The 23,797-nt window shown below is 36.2% G+C and overlaps 2 protein-coding genes across 2 annotated transcripts; both read right to left on the reverse strand.

The window, feature by feature from the left end:
• Nucleotides 1-320: 320 nt before the first annotated feature.
• LOC135689423 (uncharacterized) lies at nt 321-19,867 on the reverse strand. The gene is made up of 17 exons (XM_065206643.2): nt 19,452-19,867; nt 15,596-15,720; nt 14,043-14,084; nt 13,267-13,363; nt 11,846-12,003; nt 10,757-10,822; nt 10,336-10,470; nt 8,527-8,614; nt 7,882-7,964; nt 6,881-6,971; nt 6,144-6,200; nt 5,603-5,674; nt 5,153-5,258; nt 3,853-4,018; nt 2,923-3,000; nt 2,478-2,576; nt 321-1,780 (listed from the first exon to the last, which is right to left on the reverse strand). The coding sequence occupies exons 1-17, from the start codon at nt 19,489-19,491 to the stop codon at nt 1,466-1,468; spliced, it is 1,818 nt and encodes a 605-aa protein (XP_065062715.2). The 5' UTR covers nt 19,492-19,867; the 3' UTR covers nt 321-1,465.
• An 873-nt stretch (nt 19,868-20,740) lies between these two features.
• On the reverse strand, nt 20,741-23,141 carry LOC135689470 (uncharacterized). Its single transcript, XM_065206707.2, has one exon. It carries the CDS (start codon nt 22,779-22,781, stop codon nt 22,020-22,022), a length of 762 nt encoding a protein of 253 aa, XP_065062779.2. The 5' UTR covers nt 22,782-23,141; the 3' UTR covers nt 20,741-22,019.
• Between the last annotated feature and the right edge of the window lie 656 nt (nt 23,142-23,797).

The following is a 23,797-nucleotide window of genomic DNA, read 5'->3' on the forward strand; positions in this document are numbered from 1 at the left end:
CATTTTTAATGGTATCTGTCCAGAGAACCTGGGTGATGAATTCACCAACAGATTCTAAATTTCTATCTAAAGTACAAGAAGAGGGCAACACTTTGCAAACCAATTTGTTGGACATCAAACTAGCCATACGCCCAATTATATACGGGTTTTCGTGTGAAGATTAATATAATGTGAGCACGTCCTTTTATGTGAGGAATGCCAGAAGTGTTGGAAACCATATCAAAGTTCTTTCATGCTTGATACGAGATGCAGAACAATAAGTTGCATAAAATCAACTCTTTTATTCATCATACCGAGGAAGACAAGAAACAGTCTAAAAATCGCGAATATTGATCGTGCTTTTCATATCAAATAGCCTCGATTACAGGTAAAGCATGACCTATCTTTAGAGACTAGCTCTAGCTACTAAAATCAATTTGGCCTTGCCAATGTTTACAAAAATAGGAATTATCTTATAGAAAATCAGTAGCTATAAAAATATAGAAAACCTGAATCACAATTACCTGTGGACTGCCGTCAACCTCACTTAAGTCATTTGCAAATGCAAGAAAGTATATGCTTCTTTACCCATTTCGAGCTTCCACCATTACCCCTCTGTAAAGTGCCTCTTTGAATTTATCAAAGAAGTTACGATTCAAATATTCTTTTGTGTATCATTTTCTTGGTTTTCTTCACTAAAAGCTTGATCTGTGAAAGTGTTCTTTATTCGAGTAACGGAAGGATTTCGAGCTGGGATTCGTGAATTACAGTTTTGGAAAATTCTTTAATTGCAACTGTGACAAAACCAAATGAGATTGGCATCTATAAAAGGCATGGCTGTATTTTTATGAAGATCACTGTTTACGATTCATTGCATCTATACTTGACTTCTGCAAGGTTGACTATGCCTATATCTGAGTACACAAGGCCATTCCAGATTTGAAGTGTGAAATATGATTCCTTTTCTAATTATTCATAATTGACCTTTCATCACGTTTCCGGCAGAGAAATAGAGGGAATCAATTTGAAATATCCAACAGAAAATATCTATTCATCGATTGCTCGCGTCGAAATTTAATGGTCAATTATTCGATCAGGGAAAAACAAAGTATTTTCTTGCCTTCGTAACCGCTCATGACTTGCAAATGAAAAGAGCGAAAATGCTTGTAGAACCAAAAAAGCAAAATCGCCAAATGCAGGTTTCAAGAGGTTCAACGATGAAACTGGCTAGCACATATCTATGAAATGGCAGCCCGTCATAACGAGCTGATCTGTGCTAACTCATTCCATTTTGTCTTTAGATACAGCTCAATTTCTATACAAATTTAATGGAATTTGGAATTATCTTTTAGGGAATCAAGATTTAACACAAGCTGGAATGGATTTGCATATGGTTATAAAAAGCGTAATAAAATTCAGATTTAATCAGAATCAAATAAAAGTGCAAAACTGTAAACAAAAGAGTTTCTCACAACAGAAAACATCCTCAAGCTTCAGACTCTCTTTTGCCTCCAAAGCCAAAATCAAGATCATCATCCATAATGCCTATGCAAACGCCCTCTGGGGCAACTTTGCTGGGGCTTACTTGATTGGCATCATTCAAGGCTTCATCCATGTCATCTGGGGAGAACCCTATTTTGTCAAGGAAGCTCGGGGGCAGGTTACCTTGAACCTCTTCTATATCACCTGTTGGGCTATCAGGATAAATGTCGCCGTACACCGGGTTGCTGAAGCCGGAATCATCCGGCACCGGAACATTGTATGTTTGATCAAAGGAATCATCCAGGTCTTTTCCGAAAACCTGTTGTAAAAGCATAAATTGATTGAGGGAGATAATTAAAGGATCATTTTAACAGTAACAAAGTTTTGGCCGTTTTAGGTCCCCAAATGCGTCTTTGAGGGCTTTCTTGGGCTCCTGGTACGTTCCTATATCGTTAACGTTGTGAAATTCAAAGGAGGCGATAAAAACTACCCATAGAGTGGCAAAATAATGAAGTCATAAAAAACTATGTTTAGATGTTTAGAATTTTGACGATATTACCTGAAAGACTACTATGAAATGCCTCTTAATATGAAAAAACCAGCTAGTTCTGTTACAAACTGCTTTAGATATGGCTGAATTAGAACAAGCAATTTCACAAACAAACCACTGTAATTTGCCATTGCCACTTATGAACTAGGTCATAACGTCAGTAATCCACCATTAAAACTCGGATCTTTCACCAACTATATCTCAGTACGTCTGTAGCAAATTTAATTGATGAGGTATGTTACGCACAAGGAGGTATTTTACGGCGTTCTTTCTAATCAAGCGGTTCACAGTTTATATAGTATAAAACCAACCTTGTTTCTGTTATTGTAACTACTGTTTTGTTTTTAATTATACCTTTATTAAAGGCCCGGAAAGCTAGATAAGTTCATACTTTTCTTGGGTCGTGTATATCAAAGTATTTATATAATGAAACAAATACACTGAAGAGAAGAAAATGCAAACATACGGAATAGGCAGGGTTTTCGAAGGCATTTTCATCTTCCTTCTTTCCTTGTTTAGATTTTCCCTTTGGAAACAACTTGCTTGATTTTTCTTTTTTCTGTTTCTATGAATAGAGAAAGGCTTTTAATTTGGTAAGGAAATGAAATAGAATAAAAAGGTCAAAAAGGAAACAAGCTGATTCTGTAAACTAGCTTGAGACCAGAGACAGAGACAATGATGCTAAAAGCCAACGAAGCTCGCTCATTTTGAAGAGAACGTTGTGCTATGGAGCTATGGTTGCGAATGAGGTTCCAACAGGTAAATTATAGGTAAGATTATTCTTAAAAGCTTTATAATAACCTTAGTATCTAAATAAAACTATTCTATGTATGGTACGACAAACGCGATATTTGCTTCATGGTTATATAGATCGAGTGAAAAGAACGGTCGATGTAACGGAGATTACATACACGCAATGGCTTGGCTTTGACTGGCTCAAGGTGAGGAGAATCTGAATTTGCCTCAATTACTGCAGGTCCCGTATGTATCTATAAGAGAAAGGAATAGCAAAAAGGAATTCATTTTGCAAATTGTAAGAAGTATTACTTTGTTATAACTTTGAAGTGCCCCTCAAGCCAAAATTTGCTATCCCATTTTATGAGCTAGTCTTATGCAATCTGCTGACCGCGAATTTGTTGTTTCTTTAGAAAAATAGTGTCTACTGACACTGCTTACGTAAATTTTACGTCATGGTTTATTTTGGATGACCTGGCTCGCCTTCGTATTTGAAGCTAGAAGAAAGCAGCGAGCAGCGGCGAAAAAAACTTCCAATCAGTTCAAACAAAAAAACTTCAGGAAAAAATCGCAAGGCTTAGGCCAATGTAAATTCACAGCGTTCGGCTCAACAGGTCAATGTTTTCCTAAAATGATCAAATTGAACTGCATGAATCAAATTTTAGTATTCATGTTAATAATTGTCCGTTTAATAGATTTTTAACGAAAACAATTTCATGATGCTAAATGCAGCTAAATGCAAATGTGAATAACTATTTTTAGCTGGACGACCCTTTAAGGGCTTCATGAGTGGCTATACGGCAAGCATGGGCATCTTTATGAATTTTTGGTTGCACTATTAGTGCGTGAACGAATGAGCAAGTACACGATTCTTTTTCAAACTTTTACTTTTTATACTTCTTGACCTTCTAACAAATTTTATTTTAATAGCAGCTTTATTTTTGGACGATAGTATGAATAAAGTTTATATCATTCAGAACAGTTTCTTGGCGATCGCAATAAGCTTGAAACCTGGAGTAGCAACTTATATGGCATCGAGCACTGTATGACAAACCCGTAAACAGTTATTTCTATTTCCTTAACAAATCATATACACACACACATACCGCCTCGTCATACATTGGGTTTGCAAACGATGCACCACTTTTTCCTGGAACTTCTATAACATTGTCATCATAATCCAAAACTGTGCCAGAAAACTGCGTATCGGTAAGCTCTGTGCCAGTGATATCCATTTCATTATGCAATACCTGCTTTCTGAAGATCAGTGATCTGAAATGCAAAATGAATGGACACTTAGGATGTTTTTAGCTTTCTCGCCTCAAATCAAATGCATTTACGCAATTACTTATGTTAAACAGGGACAAGAGCTAAGACACGTAGTTAGAAAGGTATTTAATATATTTCCTCCAGAAGGTGTTTTGGATATCTTTTCCCCTCGGCATTACCGGAGAATGGCTTCTTTCTTGATTCTTTTAGCTACTCAAATACATGTTGTCTACTTTTTCAAACTAGAGTTGCACCCATCGCAATACCCTACTTTTTTTGTACGGTTTAGCAGGGATTATGGACACGGTTTCTTGAATCATACAGTTTTAGGTCTTAAAGAAACTCAAATGAAGCATGTCATAACACAAAGGTGTATTTTTTGTTTGCACCACAATGAATTTCAGTTAGCAAAAAGGAAAATAGGTCTCATGGGGAAAGATTTCTGAAAATTGCAATACAAGCAAGCCAGCGATGTACTCGATCGCATGCAATCAAGTTCGAGTCGAGTGTCACATGCAATCAACAATGGCGAGGGCATTATGAATGATATCTGAAAAATTGAGTCCCAAGCTGATGACATCACAAAAATCTACTTTTAGAACTTCTGAATTTGGATCACATAACCTGAAAAAGCATCATGTAACGCCTCTAAGAGTGCAAATCAGTTGAATGCGTTAAAAATGACTAGACATGGCGCCAAAAGCGCAGGCTCTTTCCCCATCAAACCTCTGTGATTTTGTCATAACTTCAGGAACAGAGCCAAAATAACACAGCACTCCGCTAACAAATTACATATCTATCACTGCCCACATGTCACCCAATTATTAACATATTCAACTCATTTTCTAAAGAGAAAGGTAATTCATGGTTTTCTTTTTTGTTATGTAGGCAAAAAGTCAACAATTCTTACAATGGAATCTTATGACGTCACATTTAATAACTCTATTACTATTTAATCTAGACGTAAAGACTCTTGCGCAACCGTCATGCTTTGCGAAAATTATTCAAAGAACCGGCCTAACATCGTACTGCACGAATATAAAAAACACAGTCAATTTCTCAAGACAACTTCCGCTAAGCATGCCGGTTGCGCAAGAGCTTTTAATGATAGCAGAAGCAACAAAAACATATCTATACCCATTCTTCCTACGATAGTACAAATAGCCAGCGGCCAGGAAAATGAGGACCAGAACAAGTGTAAGCGTGACGGCCAAGGCAACAGTCGAGGAGGATTGTGTCGAGCCTGTAAATTAAAAAAGCTGTGAATAACATAAGAGAATAACATGCAGGGATGTTTCGAAATAATAGAGTTGATTGTAAATAAAGACAACAAAGTAAAAGAATTGAAGATTCAAATGTCAGATACTCATTGTACTAGAGAAATATAAAGTATAAAACATTGAGCTAAACCATTACATACTGTTTTAAGTGAAAAATCAGAGAGAAAACACCATCCTGCATTTAACAAACAAAATTAAAAACATAACTTTGGGGTCTTCTCTCAGTAGTTTGCAAAAACTTTACAGAATCAATGTGATTCGAGTTCAAAATGCACAAGCTGGAATCAAAACAATGGCTTTTGTGTACCTGTGCTTTTTCCAGTATTACCACTAGTAGAATCTGTGTCCTTCTTCACTTCCAAAACACTGCAATCGTTGTCTGCAAAAATCAGCAATTTATCCAACAATCAAAACGAATTTAACTCTTTAATTTCTAGACTACGTAACGCCTGCTTGCCTTATCTTTGACCTCCTTGTGCCCTATCATCTTGAAATAAGTAACGACTTCGAATGAAAAATGAAGTTATTCTGTCTTGAGAACATGAGGTCTTGATAGGTTGAAAACCTTCTTCAACTGATAGGTTAAAACACAACCTCACCGTATCTATCCCTCCAAATATTAATAGATGGTGCGAATTGACAGAGAGGAAGAATGCTCAATTTTCTTGGCTCCATATTGTTACAAATAGGCGATCTCTAACAGCTGATGCGACAGGATATACATAAACTATTCGTGACATTTTCAAACCAAAAGAACTGAACATTCTTTTAATGGCAATATATATAAATGAAAAGTGAAATAACGCACAATCAAGGTTGTAATTACAGCTAAGACAAATCTCAAATACCTTTCCCAGCTTGCAAATATGAGACTGTAATATCGGCTGCTCTTCCAACATCCCTTCCTACAATCCAGGTTTGAGAAACGTAACATTTTTAAGTAGTAATGAAGAAAACACAAAATCAATAAGCGGTTTATGAAAAAATTGGAACTGGCTGTCGCATTTTCAAAGTTCAAAAGACAACTGCGTGCATAGCATTTTAATTCTGGCGATTTCGGATCCGCTTTTACCCCCAAATCTCTTTCGATGTTGTAATAGTGCTGCTCTATGTTTCAATTTGCCTCAATATGTTTCACAAACAAACAACTCAAACTTGTACTGTACTATACAAATAATTATATATATGAACAAATACATCAAATTGAAGCAACGGATGTTTATTCGAGGTCCTCGACAAAATTATGGCTTTGAAAAAGAGTTCTATGAGCGGACAAATTTACAAAGGGAAAAAAGTATTTTTAAATTGTTTCGTCGTTCAATGGATTTCTGAAAGGTACCAGAATGCAAGAGAACATGTTTCGTCACTTTTCTAAAAAAATGTCCTTAGATAAACTTTTAAGAAATTACTCTAATTTTTGATTGCCTCCAAACAATCAAACATTAAATTCAACAAAAGCATTGGTGGTTTTCATTTCTGGTTTTCAAAACCACTGAGCCTGTAAACGGTTTTCATCACAGAAAATAAAAAATCGGTGAAATTTCTGCTTTGGAAATACGTTTCTTAACACAATATGGTCACATACCATTGGCATTATCTGTAATAAGAATCTGTGCTCTTTCTACAGCATTGTTTTCCGCTATTGGTGAAATCACAAGTGTGGCTCCATTGAAACCCTAGAAAGATACCCATTCGATAACTAGCTTCCAAGACGGTTACAAGCTACATAAAGGCACCATGTCCCAGCGCATTTCATTGGCCATTTGAATTTCCCATTGGTTGGACTACACAAAAAACCTATTGTTACGTATCAAATCGGCAACGTAAGGATAATTCGCAATGTTTCCTCTATCATAAACACGCTGCAAGGCTAATTGTTAACACTCAACTGTTGACTGAAGGAAATTCCTTTAAGCAACACAATACTTTGATGAACCGTGTCATGCTAGTTACTGATATCCATAGACCTTGAGATGCAATGACAGAGTTAGGAAGCAAATCATTTCAAAATTCAAAAAATTTCAAATACATAATACCAGACGAAAAAATCTTGATATCTATAAAAATACACTGCTTCTCAACACGCATGTAGTCAGAAAAACTTTTCAAGAAACTGAAATTTGATATTCTGCTTATGAACACTTGGTGCAAATATTTTAGAAGTTAATGAAAATAAATATTTACTTTATTTTAAAGTTTATATTAAAATTGGTTTGATTGATATTAAATTGCTCTTCTTCGTGTTGCACAAATCATTTATTATAAAATTTGCATCGCAAGATTCACACAATCAGGCGGGCAGCCTCATCAAGCAAATCTTTCTTTTTGTACTGCCCTAAAATTTCCAAAAACGAGACCACTTCGTCATAACATCTCCATCTCGAAACAACGTAACTTTCTTTGGTGGAATGAAATAAAAAATCATTGTATATTTTAAGGGCACTTCCCTTTGAAAACCTTGCACCACCAAGACTAAACACGCAAAGAGCACTATGTACTTAATAAACTAAAAAAAATAAATGAAATGTAATACGATTTAAGCATCACCCTTTGGTGACTATATTAAGACATAATCAACATACATACCCCTTTCACTAAATTGTTTTGCAGGGATCTTTGACAAACTCCTAAATTAAAGTTTTGGTTAAGTTTTATCTTTAGCAGTGAACCTGAAATGAATATAATAAATATTAGCAATAAGAATATAAATGATATTAAAGGAGAAAAGGCTTCCAAATTTATTTCTAACAACAACACCAAAACATGAAATTTCTATGCCAATCTTCTTTGTTTGACATGTTGTCAACTGCAAAATTAAACTTTTTTAAACAAGGACTTCAATTTCTTCAAATTAAAAGTTTGCAAAAGTAGCAGGAATAAAAATAAATCAAGACTGAAATATAATTCTTAAGAGAATAATTTTATGTATAAACGATCCTTCTAAAATTTCATTTTATAATGTACTGAATATGGTCTGAGAATCTCAAAGGGTTTGAAAAATTGCCATATGCCTGAGACTTAAATCGCTTTGTGGCTTTGGACAAAATAGGACAATCAGATGCAGCCAGCAGGCCACATTTCACTGAAACCCCACAAGTACCAAATAAAATTAGATGGAACGGCTGTACGATGATCGTTTTCAACAAAGCCACGGAGGTGCTCCCGTTTTCTATCAAATAAAATAAACATTAAAATATTGTATCATGAAGATGACCATAAAAAGGAAATTACCACATCTTTCACAGCAATCTCCTTCTGGCTTGACTTTATTATTGCACGTAGGAGGGCATTCAAATGAAGAGCAAATCATTTTTTTCATCTAGAGAAAAAAGTCTTCTATTGAGTCTAAATTGTCAAAGAGACACATTCAAGCAAACAAACGAAATACAATAACCCATGATGTAAATAAGCGGTTGTATGTCACTAAAGTTATGAGTCATTCATACATGCGACAGAAAATCGCAGACAAATTCTACTTTTAAAAAAGTGGAAATTTTCCGAGAAAGATAATGAACTGCAGACCGTGATTAAAGCTAGAGTTACACTATACCGGATTGCTATAGGAGCGGAGCAGAGCGGAGTAACTTTTACTCCGGAGTGATATTAAGGGTAGTAGTTGCACTACGACGCTCCGCTCGCTCATAAGCTTGCATTCCTTTGTATTTCTGGTACACAAAATCCACCAGATAAAATTCTTTGATGATATTTTCGAATCTATGTGCTGTTGCGAATTCGTTTTCAATAGCTATGCATAAAATGAAGAAACCAACCATGAAACTGAGAGATAAATGATGGGGTTCGTAGGATGGATGGCAAGATTGTGTTGCTATCTGATGTGTTAAAGTGTGTTTTTAGTCCCAGGGCCACTTCAATAAAATTTAGGAGGAGATGAAATCCAAATACGAAATTGTTGGGATGATTTCGGTTTGGCATTATCCAACAGCAACAAAATCTCGAAAATCGCCATTGTTCACCAACGATCAAATTGCTTCAAGCAGAAAACAATAAGAAATCCTTTGTTTCGAAGTGGAGCATATCGGATTCGTGCGATTTCACTACAACGCTCAGCTACGGAGTGACTCCGGAGTGATTTTCGTATCACCTCCAGAGCGGAGTGATTTTCACTCCGCTAATCAGAGCGTTGTGTACCGGATTGATGTGGCGTAGTGTAACTCAAACCCCTATCCGATATGAAAATTAATCCGCTCCGATAGCAATCCGGTATAAGGTAACTGGCACAATAAAGAATGATGGATCCCTTTATCAACTATGCTCTGATGGAGAAAAGTATGCTGCAGCAAACGCATTTCGACATGTTCGTGTTGCAAACCATTTTCTATTTATGAATCGTATCATTTCTCGTTTTTTTATGTTGCCCTAAATACTGTTTATTGTTACCATTTCAGGATTCAGAGGACCCATTTACATTTTAGCAGAAAAGTATCCATACAACAGCGACTTGGATAACAACAAATTGCTACACATAATCCCTGTCAAAAGTTTTAGCACATTCAGGGTAAAATCCACCACATACGCAAATAAGATTTTTTGGGGATTTTTGGGGATGTTGCCAAAACTTTGGAAACACTGTAGAAAATTTGTAATAAAATCATAAATAGTCTCTCTATTTCTGGATGAACTACATCGAAAATTAAAGCAAGATATTTGCCATAAAGTATTTTACTTAATTGATATAACAAAATAATGAGGGAGCAAGTTACAATATAGAAATTACTGCTTTTGTTAAACGAAACCTTTCATCTTACACTTTCAAAAGTTTAGATAAGTAGGTCAGTTATAATAGAAAGATAATCCACCAACTTTTAGTGAATTTTAGACTTCTGAAACCACCATTAAGGCCCTACATTAAACTTTTGCTACATCTCTGTAAAAGCTTTCTTAACAAGAGAAACACAAGTGAAATTAGTTAAAGTTCTTTAAGATTGTATTAAACATAGTTTGACAAGGAAGCTCCTTTTTAGAATTTAAATCTGCACCTTACACAGTACACAAATATGAAAAAATGAGAAAAGAACATACATTCGCATAGCCGCAAGGACAGCCAAATTTCTGTGTGCAAACGTTCTTGCTTACTGTCAAACTGCCACCAGATGATAATGTAAACCTTAGACGGCCTTCATTTGAGGACAAATACGATGACATGTCTCCAACAGACTACAAGAAAAGCAAATTACCACAATTCAACATGTGCTTTCTAAATTTCATATGGTCAAACATTTAGTTAGCTGCATTCTGGGTCCAGTGGCTATCTTTTGAAAACTTTTGCATTTGCAAAAGCAATAAATGTGGGCATATTGTAAAATCTTAACAAAAAGATTTAGCTTTCAAATTTCATTCACACAAATAAACAATAACCTTAGTTTGATATTTATAAAAAAATATCGAAACATAAGAACACAAAAATGCTAAGTATTAAATGACACAATTTCTAACCCCAGACCTTTTTGCTAAGAAAAATTTCTGCAACCTCTGCCTTGTTTGACAACGAAACTTTGAAGGCATCTCCCTGCGTACAAAAGAAAACACAAGTGATTTTTGGACTTATTCGAAATACTTTCTATGCATACAGATGTTGAGAGCTTCTATATCGAACACTTTCACAAAAAACATGCTACAGTGCTTCTCAAATTTCGAAAGGAAATGCTGTTTTACAGTAATATTACAGTAAACAGTAATTACAAAATACTTTAAAGAAATATAAAACAGATAAATTGGACTATTATATTCATAGCAAACAAGGGCTTGTCAATAATGGGAGGTGGGGTAGGAAATATCGTCAAAAACTAATAAACAAAGGGACTCAAACTAAACAAGGCGAGGGTAGGTTCGAAAAAAGTTATGTCATACATGGTACAAAAGTTTCATACAAAAAATAAGTTTAGCAGATCTGTTTCTGGTTAAGAATTAAAAGAAAATAACATTAACATTCACTTGTGGCTTCTGTATTACATACAAAACAGAACAAGAAGTAATACATAAACAGAGCATATGTATTAACAGAGGGGACACGGGAAGCTCCCAAAAGGTCGGAAAATTTACCAAACTGAGACAGTTGTTATAATGCACCCAATAAGGGGGAAGTTAGACCAAATTAGATAGCATCATTTTATGTCTCTCTGTGGCAAAATAAATGTAAGACCTTGAGATTAATGAAAGTATTGCATTCTTCATAGATTGTTTGAAGTTACCCTGTTTGCAGCCGAGATATGCTCATTCCTAAACAAAATTCTATGAAGAAAGGAGCATCTAAGCAATTTTTAAGTAAAGTACTAAAAGCAATTTTTTGTACTTTTAGAAAATAGTGAAGCAGACAATTTCATGTCTTTTTGGCCACAGCATAGCCCTAATCTCCAAAATTTTTGGCAATTATTTGAAGTTGTTTAAACACCACGTTTCTAGGTATACATGAGAGACATTTTCTTAGGATATGACATTAAAATGTCAGTTATATAAATAATTAGCCATTAATGATCAACCAAGAAACAGACATGTCAGGTATGAAAAATATATATGTGTCTAAATTTCATACCTCTGGAAAATAAACTTGATCGTTGATGCAAGGAACTCTGTCCATATACAAAGTACCATTAGACCAAGAAGCTATCTTTCCATTTTCTGTGAATTTCCAGTTAAGTGGGTTAAACCAATTTCTTGCTCTGTTTCCAATAAATTGAAGAGATTCTCCTTCTAGAAAAGATAATAATTCTTTGATAGAGATAATTCAACAGAACAGTTGTCTTGTTATTGCATTAAATATCTTATAAGGAGAGGCGCTCGTGTTTTTGCTGTCTATAACTTAATGTGAAAACCAAATTTTGCTATTAATGATATTTGACAATGTTTGATAATATTTTTGTTTTGACATTCTTCTGAGTCGCAAACATTTGAATGAAAAGCTTCGAATAGACAAATATACATAGGCTGTTTGTGTGAGGACCTTTCATCCTGTTCACAGCAACGTTTTCATCTTGGACGTAATTTATTTGAGTTTATTTCATTATATCATAATCATAACAAATAAATCAATAACATAATCATAACAAATAAATCAATAACAATGTTTTAACAGAATTAACTCTATGTATTTTGAGCAAACAAACCTCTACTCTCAAATATTGCTGACAACTTATAAAACAAGAAAGCTATCCAATTAAGATATATTTTTCCTGGGTGTAATTAAGCCATATTTTCCTAGGTCTAGAAATTTCAAGTCTAGGAATTTAAGGTGCTTAGATTGTCATATGCCTGCTTCTTTGCTCCTTACAAGGCCTGTGCACTAAGCATGAATTCGAAGTAGCAGGATAGAAGTGTCCTGTTCTATACACCAAATAGCAAATACAGCTCTGCCAATACAGCATCGCTCACTTAATGACAGACCGGTAAACAGTAATTTTCTTACAAACTAGTCTTATTTAGATCAATTAATAGTGATGCAACAACCATTACAGCCTAACAAAACTTTAAATTTCCAATGACTGCCCTTGTTAAAATGTGCTCTGCCAATCCAGACAGGAAATAAAGGGGCAGTGATTGTAATTTGAGTACCTTCAACAAATCAGGGGTCGAAATAAGGGAGTCTGATGGCCTAGGATCTTCTTCAAAGTTGAAAAATTGCTGCAGGAAAAAGTTCGAAAAATTTCAACACCTTTGATGCCCTGTGACAGCTTTGGGTCCTGGGAGATGTTCTGAGCCAACAGTATGGTCTAGGCAAAGCCCCAAAAAGCAATTGTATTTAAGTGCCAAGCCATGCTAATACTTGTCAAAATTAACTGAATTAGGGATCCCAATTCACATTAAAAATGTTGAGCTTTGCTTACAATATCCCTATTATATCAGTTAATTCTCTTTAAACCAAAGTATCCTGGCAATAGCTACACTAAACAAGCTTTTCGCATTTTTGAAATGACAAAAAAATGATTTTCAAAGTACGGTAGTACAGATTATCCTTACTTGGACAATTTTTGTCTACACCAGAGGAGCTCACCGAGCCTCCAACAGACAATTCAGTGTTTTCCCCAAGCACCAACTCTCCATTCTTTGATAATTCCTAAAATACAAAATGGGGCATACCATCATTTTGAGACAAATATTCATATATCCTTTTATCTTTTTATTAATCTACTTTCCTGGAGTATGACTTTTGACTTTAAATAGGTCAGGAAAGTCCAATGGGAACTGAAAATCAGGTTTATTTAATAAATGTCAGCGTTTACCCAGGATACGACTTATTGGGATCCATCTGTTTAATTTTTGTGTATAAAAGTTTTCTCAAGAAGGAAACTTTCATTTCCTATACTTTTTACTCAAAATTAAAAACCGAAGAGAAGAATGAAAAATTGAGCCATTATGAATATCATGGACAATCTGACAAACACCTTGAATGATATCAGATGTGCAAATCATCACAAATTCCTTGACTTGTTTTGAAGGGAAAGTTGTCATGATCAGTTTTGTTAGTTTTCTTTTTAAGATCCCATTCTTATAGTTTACTTTCGAATAAACAAAAAATGTTTCAAAGCCACTTTGAATAACAGTAAGTCACAAATCATCAGGCAAAGGAAAATTGACTGCTTTACAACCTAGCAATGAATATCAACATTCTACAAAAACCCTATGTCATAATACTTGAATACAAATTTGCTACTCTTAGCTACTTAAGATTAGCAAAATTATTTCTTGAAACCAAAAAGATATATATATATAAACACATATTTCATTGAACATACCATATTTCCTGTAGAGGTATTCCTGCGGACAATTATCACTCCCTGTAGAAGAATATTGGCAAGTCATTGAATTGATTTAAGCTAAATTTCTCATACTTAACTTCTAATTAAACAACAACGTGTTAGTCTATTTTGTTAATGGCGGTAATTGCTTTACACTGTAATATAATGATGCCTGGGGTTAAATTCTAAGTTTGTTGGGATTGTCAATAGGAATTTAGGACAAATCTACTCTCCTTGGTGAGAGGGTAACATACCCAAAATACCATCTATGTTTTTTACTTTTAATCAGGGACAGGTTACTAGTCTAACAACAGTATTTTTCCAAAGCAATTATCATAGTTGCCCACAGTGTTTGTTTTCACTGCCTATAATTCGGATTTGCATCCTTGCATGTCAATTGCCTTTTACCAAAAATCTGTCAGCTTCAATATCCTTTCAAAAATGTCAACAATGACCCTTGCAAACATAACTATAATTATGACGGTGTTTCTAACAATGTTTTATAACGTTTTGTGAATTTGAAGCATTCCTCATAAAAACAGGGATTAAATTCAGTGACATCAGTTGCTTATGTTTACTTCGTGAAACAATTTTTTACATTAAAAAATGATGGAAGGCTGTGGTTAAAGAATTTCTCTTAGGCCTGGTTTAAATGTCGCGCTTCTCATGTGCCGAACCTAACTCTAGAATTAAGTACATGAGGGGTGCAACATTTGAATCAATTTGGTATGGCAGATTGAGTTAGTTTGGATCGGCAGAGCTTGCCGAGCTGCACGGCACACTTTCAAGCGTCGAGCTTGTCATGTACTGAACTCAATGCATAATTATATTTAATTTATTTTCCTTCCCAGAATTGATTGCTTTCTTGGAGGGCGCATGCGTTTCAAAATATTTGAGATTGCCCCCCTTAACCAATATACTTCAAGTAGCAATCCTAAAAACCATTTGGCGCGACATAATTGAGTTCGACGTTTGAAACGGGAGTCGTGCTCCAAACAGAGTTAGGTTCAGCACATGAGAAAGTGTGACATTTGAACCAGGCCTTAGAGATTGCTTCAGCGAGTCTGTTTACAAGACATTATCATGTATTTTGGGTGATGAAGTAAGAATGCTTATTTTTGTTGTGTTTCATGATGGGAGATTTTCAGAGGGTAAGATTATCAAGATAGTTTTAAAAGGACTGTTCAAAGCCCTATTTTAATTGTCCTTTAGGAGGGTTGGCTCTTTCTATGGTTCTTCAATGGCCCTGTTGTTAGAAAGACCAGTCTTTGTAATATGAGGTGTGTGATTGCATGTGCATACCTCTACACACGCCTAAATTTTCTGAGATGTGTGAAAAATCGCACATGCAAAAGGAAAACTTTCCACGATTGCCACATTATCATGAAAAGTGGCCTGATCAAACAGCACAGCACCCGTTCTCCAAATGGAACGGAAACTATATGCCCCCATAATTCTGCCATTGATTGGCGGGCCTTATAGAAGTTTACTTCTGTTGCCAGCCGCCCCAATTTTTAAAAGGTACATAGTAAAATGTTACAAGGACCAACTTCAGTAAGCTGAATTGTATCCTGGCTGCATGGCAATCTCTGTTTGTCCCAGTTATTTGGGTCATTCCAGTCAGTTGACCAAATCCATCTCTTGGAGTATGCATCCACATGAACACTCAAGAGTGCTAAAAAATAAAGAATGGACAATCATTTATTGTCTCTCTAACTTACTCTAAGTAATATTTTGCAGGGTGGGGGTGGTGGTTACTTCAATAGGCAGACAAGGGTGTGCCATTTTGAACATACGACAGGCATACCCTAAAATTTATAAATTTCCCAAACACCCTACATCAGAATTTAGATATAATTCATTCTCTTAAATTTAATTCAAATTTGAGATTAATATTTAATGCTGGCTCATAATTGAGAAAAAATCCCACAACTCAATCAAGTAAATGAGACATTCATCACCTTCTAAAATTGATACTCTAAAATTTAAGGTCATGCTAAGAATCAATCCAAAATTTATGACCTTGACTGATTTTACAAAAATGGATACTCAAAAATTTATTTTATCTTGAAAAGGTACCACAAAAATGGCACATCCCATGCCAGTGTATACCGAAGTCACAGAAAAGGAGTAACAAATGTAACTTTCTGTGGTTTTTACTGTTCATGCTGCTTCCATTTTTGTAAATGTTTTGGAGAGTTTTCAAACACCTCTGTTTGTGCATACACATTGAACAAATGTGTTTTCAAAACATAGGGGCCTAATGACTATGTACGAAAAAGATGTCTGGTACATAATATCAGCTCAGTAAGAAGACAGCAGCAACAAGGATTGGGCATCCTTTGTTAAGATGTTTATAAAGAGAAATATCAGGATATGGGCCCTCAGAAGTGTCAAAGCCAAGTATAAGCGCCAAAACCATACTTTTTAAGGAAATAAGATAGAAAACAGCTTTTATGAAATCTTGGTTTTAGGCATGTTTAGCCTTCCCAAAACGTTTTAGCCCTCTCAATCTGTAATATTAGGGCTTTCGGTGGGGGGCTTGGCAGCCCACGAGCATGCAGGCACGTGCCCAAGGTTATCATATTTCTCTTGAAGAGCGCAATTACCAGATGCTGATAGGTCAATCCACTCTAGAAACTCTTCTTATTAAAGGAAGTTTGACATCGAATCCTTGTTTCCACTACTCTGTTTTCGTATGTCTCCATTTTCCGATCATTCAGTTTCCGTTATTCTTGTTAATTTCTCGTTATAAATAGTTAATTTTTGTTAGCTTTGCTTGGCTATTTGATACCTTTTTTATGCCAACATTGTAAATAAAGAGTTAATAATAATAATAAACATAATAAATAATTGCTATGGCCCACACAGTTTTGGCCAAAATAAAAACGAAGGCTTTCTCATCACTCTATTTTGTCCTTTTTCATATTCTTGTTTGAGCTCATCTTGAAACTGAAGATAAACAAATTCGTTTTTCGATTCTCTCATTCAAAAGATTCCATTTTCGATTCTCTCATTCAAAAGATTCGTTTTTTAATGACTCCGTTCTCCAATGACTTCGTTTTCGCTGTTCGCATTAAAATGATTCATTTTCAAACAGCTCTGTTTTTGGTTGATAACTTTGAACATCATCATCAAACGTCTCCGTTTTTGAACGGTGGGAACCCAAAATCAAAAACGATTCATTTAGTTCATTTTCCTACGAAAGCAGAGTAATAGGAACTTTGCCATTTGTTGGTTACATGGCCTTCTTTTTGTTCTATTTGCTAAAGCTATTTTTGTCTGTTTTTTCCTGTAACTTTGCTGAACAGAATTGGAACTTCCTTACGTTTCTAAAGTCACTGAAACTTCTCTATGTCGCACAGTACCCTTCACGATTACTCATGAGGGAAACATGAATGTAACTATACAATGTGTAGCATTCAGTTCATTTAGTAAATTTTGCCATGATTAATGATTCATGCTCTTACTTGCAATAGGCTGGATACAATAATTCTGATTTATTGGTTATTGCCTATTGGATGAATTTATTCTTGTTTACAAAGTCACTGACATTGAATTAGGTTTCTAGGGCTGATTTGTTTTTATTTATGCAGATTGACAATGAATTACAGAGATTCAGGATCATTTGAGCTGATTTAAGAAGACTTTCACAGATATATGATTTGTGATGATTGTTGATCACTCACAATGATACATGATTATCAACATTGCTTCATGGTGATTAAATCTAATTCACAGCCATCTGCATCCATTCACAGGTTGAAGAGTTTTTTGTCTCATTCAAAGTTTCATAGTTTGAAAAAGTGGCTTGTGATCACTATAGTAAGATTCTAAGACACCACAAGATGATACAAGATGAGGCATGTTTGTATAGATATTTTCCATAAGTGTATCGTAGTCAGCTGTATTTTCACTGATCAACTGTGTATAACACTCAGAGTCTATCAATTTCGCTCATATTATTCTTCTTTCCAATTCACATTGAAGTCACCTAATATCACAATAGGGTCAGAAAAACCAATTTGAGTCAACACCATTTGGTAACTACAAGCGGGACATCAATTAGAGGAAAATGGCAATTCCTCGCTTGGCATTATGAAACTGCAACAGCAACTGCAACCCCAGTATCAGAACCAAAAAATGTGTCATTAAGCTGCAGCCAAAGGGTCCACCCATCCACCAAATAACAGTTACTTACTTACTTACTTACTTTCTTTCAGGGTCTCTCAATTTTGTATTTTCAATAAATGTTTATAAATATTTTATGCTAAAATAGAATTAACATCCCATTGCACCCCTTGATTGTAAATTTATCACCTTATATTCACGGATTCTTGTTAACTGCAAAGCATTTTGTAAAGCAGGATCGCACAAAAAATACATTTTGAAATTTAAGGTTAGAAAACTTGCAGCATACTCATAGTTTCTTGCATGTGTTTAAAAATTCAAGCACATATTCTCAAATCTTTCTGTTGGCCTCTCATGAATGAAACTCCAGCTTTTTACAAACCACAACGGGAAAAGCAGACCCATACTATTTCAGCTAATGCTTAGGATAAGTCAGACACTGTAGCTTAAAAAATTTATTTTCTTTGATTCAGATTTTTCTATGCCCTTTAATACACCTCTTCAAGGCCTTGAACATTCAGAATAAACTCAGACTTGAGTTTCCAAGAGAACTGGAATGAGCTACAATCATTGCCAAAAGTACTTGGAACACCCAGCAATTTGGGTAATGATTTTATATTTTCAATTCTATTCTTGATACTCCTACTTCCACACCCCTTCCCCCTAAACAATGTTGATAACTTACAAAAATATCATAGACGTCGCAGAAAAAGCGTTCTTCATAATCACCAACCTCGTTTTGTAGTAAACAAACATTGTTCAAACGGGGAAGGGGAATGGCTGAATTTGTCTTTTGAAACTGACGTTAGTGTAACCAAGACTTTTGGCAAGCATTGTAGTCTATAGATTATTCATCGTGAGCATCAATGGCTTTAGGGCAAGCATAGGTCATTTCAATATGTGTATAGCCCTACGTTTTTGTGTGTATTAGACAAGCCTCTGAAAAATCTTCGTGTGCAAATGCTACATTCTGCAGACTGGCTTTAGGCCCAAAAGATCCTTGTTTGCCTGAACAGAAATTGTGCTACGCTCTCTATCGTCTTGAAATTCATTATCAAGATAGAAGACCATGGAGATATATATGGTAGATCCAGGGCAGGCTAGGCCAGGTTATGCAACGGAGCCCGGCCTAACGTATTTGAACAAACCCGAAAGCCGCAATGCTAAGCGTATATAAGTATACTGGGACAACTCGCGTACTAGACAGAGTAGACAATAAAAGAAATAATTAAAGGACTTAAAGATATACTTAAAAGGTAATAAACTTCTACATACCGTAGAAAAAGGCAATAAATGTGAAAACAGTTCTTGCCATCTTTCCAGTTTCCTCTCTTCCTTGATCGTCACAAGATTTTCGGCCCTTTTGAAATTCGAAACTATCATCTCCTTCGCAGAAACTTCTGACCCTGGTACTTTGTGGAAGGAAAATGGAACCTATGCCCCGCCATATGGGACAAACGTCTATTTATACAAAATATATGATGTGATTGTAAACATATTGTTTAAATTTAATGCAAATTTGTTGTACAATTCATATCGACGTTATTTCTTCTAACTTAAAGCGTGTCCACTTGACATTATAAAATTTCGTCGGAAATTTCAGATGTATACATGGTCTGAATTTGTTTGCAAATATATAAGATCTGAATAATAAGGGCAGGGCAGTAATGAACCTCAAAGCAACATCCATACCCTACTATATCCTGTATTTTCAGTGACGCAGCAAAGAAGGCTCAAACCCTTGGATCCAATTATTACGGTGGCCCACTGGTGAGAAAGTAAGTTTTGCCGTGAGAAAGAAAGTTTTGCCGTGGCACCTGTGGGCCACCGTAAATTATTACAGTGCTTTCGCCAAACTCCAGCCCATGTCTCTTGTTTGAATACCTAATTTTATGGCAATTATCTTCTCACAAAACGCCCTTCCACCCAAAGATGGAAAAATAGTTTGATGAAAAGTATTATTTGCTTCCAAAATTTTAAACATGATAGGAAATTCTATTTTTTTCTAGAACATATTTCAGAATTTCGAAGTGGAAAAACTACAGCTTTCGAATGTGTACTATTGACCATGGGAGAGCCAAAAAGATTTTATAGACCAAGCGAGAAAGGGGGGGGGGTTATCGTCACCCTTTGAGGGGTTTTTTCAAGACCAATTCTATTTGGTTAATTTCGATACGCTGGTTACGAAAATCGATGTTATACGGAGAAACTCGGTACCAGGGAGCCTCTACTCCATACCGTTTTCCAACTGTCACCAAGGTCATGTCGTCCGCTCAAAGAGTTGCTGGAATATTTTTTAAACTAATGGGAAAGTTTTTGACCTATGTTTGATGCCACCGTGTGTTTTCAATCTACATTTGCACATAGCTAGATCAGCTTATGTTGAAAACATTTACAGAAATGCAGACCATTTAGAGTTAAGCATTGATTGGGACGCAGCCGGTAACGCATCTGTGGTCCTGTTGGCTGTTCCGATGCACCCTGGATTTGTGGTGTCTGTCTACTCGTTTCAACCCGTTCTCAGGGGCGGACTGGCTAATTTTTTCGGCCCGGGTACATTTTGATCAAACAATGATTAAACAGAACATGATTAACAGAACAAGGTAAATATGTCATTTGCTGGCTATTCAGTAAATAACAAAAATTTTTAACTTGTTGGTATGTATGACTTTGTCTCTAAATAAAGTAACTTCATATATGCAATCACAGCAATAAGAGACGTTGTAGCTCTGTTGAAGAATCATGAAACAGGGTTGCAACTCTAACAATGCCAACCACTCTGATAATGGTATGATTAAGGTAACACCGAAAGCAAATGCTAAGAATAATAAAAAAAAGAAACAATAAAAAATTTTTCCTGCTTGGTGACTCACACATAAAGAGTCTTGATAGCACAAAACTGAACAGTATAGTTGTCACAGGCATCGATGGTGCCACTAGCAGTCAGTTGATAAAGAGGCATGGAAAAACGATCATAAACGAAATCGAATCAACTGAAGAGACCTCTATCCACATTGGCATCAACATAATTTCCTAAGGAATTTCATCAATATCTATCATCAGCAACATTGATGACGCCGGAGAGAGGGGGGCGCGGGGGTCGACCGCCCCTGTTGCCTTTTGATAGGAGAGGCAAGGGGTTAAAGTGCCATTTTCATAATAGTCACTTGACGCCGGCCTTTTGTAGGAAATCCATGAGATGAATTCCTGACCGTAGTGCCTTATTTATGACGACATTTTTCGAAACCTGTGAAGAAATTTCTTATGCCAAAATTTAGCTGATTTTTAAGATACTGACAAAAGATCGAAACAAAATGACAGTTACGAAAGAATTGTTGGAAGCTGAGAATTTTTTCAAATGCCCTTTTACTCAAGCCCGCCCCCTTGCCTCTTGGTCGTTCCGGCGTCCCTGCTCTTAGTAAACAGTTCTTTGCAAGAAAGGCGCCAAAAAGGTGGACTTTTTTCGGCAGATACATTCCGTACCGTTTACTGTTTACGCCTTACCCGATTCAAATGGGCACCTGACCAATACAACTGACATGCACGACAGACATGGCTTCACGCCATCCATAAGAACTTGAGAGGAAAAATATCGTTATAAGCAATTTAATGCAAAATGGAAATACATATAGCTACACGGCGTGAAGTTCACTGCATACATCCTCTACTTGAGCACAAAAGGGGCGATCAGGGAGTCGCATTGCACAAGACCTTGGTCAACCGTGATGGAAAAGGGGTTCAGAGCTTCTCTGCCGCTTATATTATCACGAAAAAGTTAAAACATCAAAGCTAATTTAACCTATTAATAAAAGATTGAAAAACTGTTTATAAAAGACAACTGCTTCATAGATAGCCACCAAACCAGTACTGGGTGGTTGACTCTGGACCGGCAGTGCATCGGAAATTTTTGTTTATTGTACCATAATAGCCGAAATTGTCTTCACTAAAAACTGCCCTTGGTTTTGCTCCAAACTGACAAATATCGTCCGAATGGTAACTGTCAATGACGAGAATATATTGATTCACAACTTGCCAAAACCTAGCGGTCTTCTGATAGGCTACATTACCACGAATGTTGATGTACTCAACTTTCTTGCATTTTCCAACTCCAAGATACGTCATGACATCCAACGACTTAAAATTTGCCCTGACGTAATCGGTGAAGTCGATGCCATGCGTGTTAAAGCTGCATGTAGCCCTCCAGTGCGTTGAATGGGCCTTGATGGAAATCATTTGAGCTTTTGAGAGCCTGTAGGCGACCCAATTTGGCGTTCTTTCATTGACTGGCGCGTCCACTGAAAATGGAGTGCTTTGGAAGGCAACCAAATTGTTGTTTTTGAAGGCCCATGAAAGAGCCATGGTCCATGCTGTGCCTGGTTCCGAAGTAAAGTCACAATAGACAGGGACTGATTCCCCTTTTGGTCCTGCAATAGAATAGTATCCATTTGTTGTTGTCCCATCTCTTAGGTGATCAAGACAAGACCTTGGTATGGCTTTGACATGAACTGCTGGCTGATTTCCATTCCCTGTTGGTGCCGTATAAATATGGCAAATGAGGACAGTGAGAAAGATAAAAAGAAAAACTGTCATTTCGACAATTTGCATCCTTTCTTTCTTTTGATGTTGTACAATTAGCGAAACAAACCTTAGCGCACTTCTTCTAGACTGTTTGAAATTTGAGACCGTATTTAAAGCAAAAGAAAATCCGGTAGATCGAATCTCAGCCAATGGATTTTTTGCGTCATATGAGCCATGTGTATCACTGTAGCCAGTGGGTGCAAAAACTTTATTAATGTTGATATTGAATTAGAACCTGAAATGCAGTGGAGGGGGTTCATGGGGCTCACCCCTCTTGTCATAATTTCGAAAAATATTGGAGGCTCTGTAAACAGCTCCATAGGTGGCCAGTTCGCTTCTTTTTCTTCTTCCCGATACCAAAATATCTGTTGATAAAGGCAGATGTCGATGCACTTGACGGTCGACGATGGTCGACGATACAGGTGACCATCTTTTTCTTTTTCAATAGGTGATCAGAACATTGAAATGATTACCAACACAAGATACTTAGGTGTTCAGATAGACAGTAAGCTCAACTGGGACAAGCATATCGATACTATCAAGACCAAGGCTAATCGAGCCCTTGGACTTATTAAGTATTCTAAGAAATATCTTCCATCTGACATCCTCAACAAAATGTATAGAGGAATTGTTGAGCCCCATTTGAGCTACTGTTGTTCCGTTTGGGGCTGCTGTAATGAATCAAAGCTTGACGTGTTGCAAAAAATCCAAAATAGAGCTGCCAGAATTGTAACTAGCAGCCCATACGATGCGTCTGCTGCTCCGATAATTCAGAATCTTGGCTGGTTAACCATCAGAAATCTTGTAAGAAAGGAGACAGCCACGCTAACTTACAAATCTCTAAATATGCTTGCACCAGACTACTTGGGAAAATTATTCGAAAAATGTTCGGATGATAGAGAACGGTTTCTGCGTTCATCAGAAACTGATCTTAAAATACCGCTGCTAAAAACAATAAATGGCCAAAAGGCTTTTTCTTATCGCGGTCCAAAACTGTGGAATAATCTAGAAAGGGCTAACAAATTGGCCCCCTCCCTGAAAAC

Source organism: Rhopilema esculentum, chromosome 5 (genome assembly GCF_057945365.1).
Source record: "Rhopilema esculentum isolate cy_ngs chromosome 5, ASM5794536v1, whole genome shotgun sequence".
Taxonomy (NCBI): domain Eukaryota; kingdom Metazoa; phylum Cnidaria; class Scyphozoa; order Rhizostomeae; family Rhizostomatidae; genus Rhopilema; species Rhopilema esculentum.

Excerpts from the sequence above, each read along its gene's own strand:
- LOC135689423 (XM_065206643.2), bottom strand. The coding sequence starts at position 19,491 with ATGGCAAGAACTGTTTTCACATTTATTGCCTTTTTCTACG. Across the intron at positions 15,721-19,451 it reads ATTTATTGCCTTTTTCTACG|CACTCTTGAGTGTTCATGTG; the intron begins GTATGTAGAAGT and ends TTTATTTTTTAG. Across the intron at positions 4,019-5,152 it reads TACTATCGTAGGAAGAATGG|ATCACTGATCTTCAGAAAGC; the intron begins GTATAGATATGT and ends TTTGCATTTCAG.
- LOC135689470 (XM_065206707.2), bottom strand. The coding sequence starts at position 22,781 with ATGCAAATTGTCGAAATGACAGTTTTTCTTTTTATCTTTCTCACTGTC.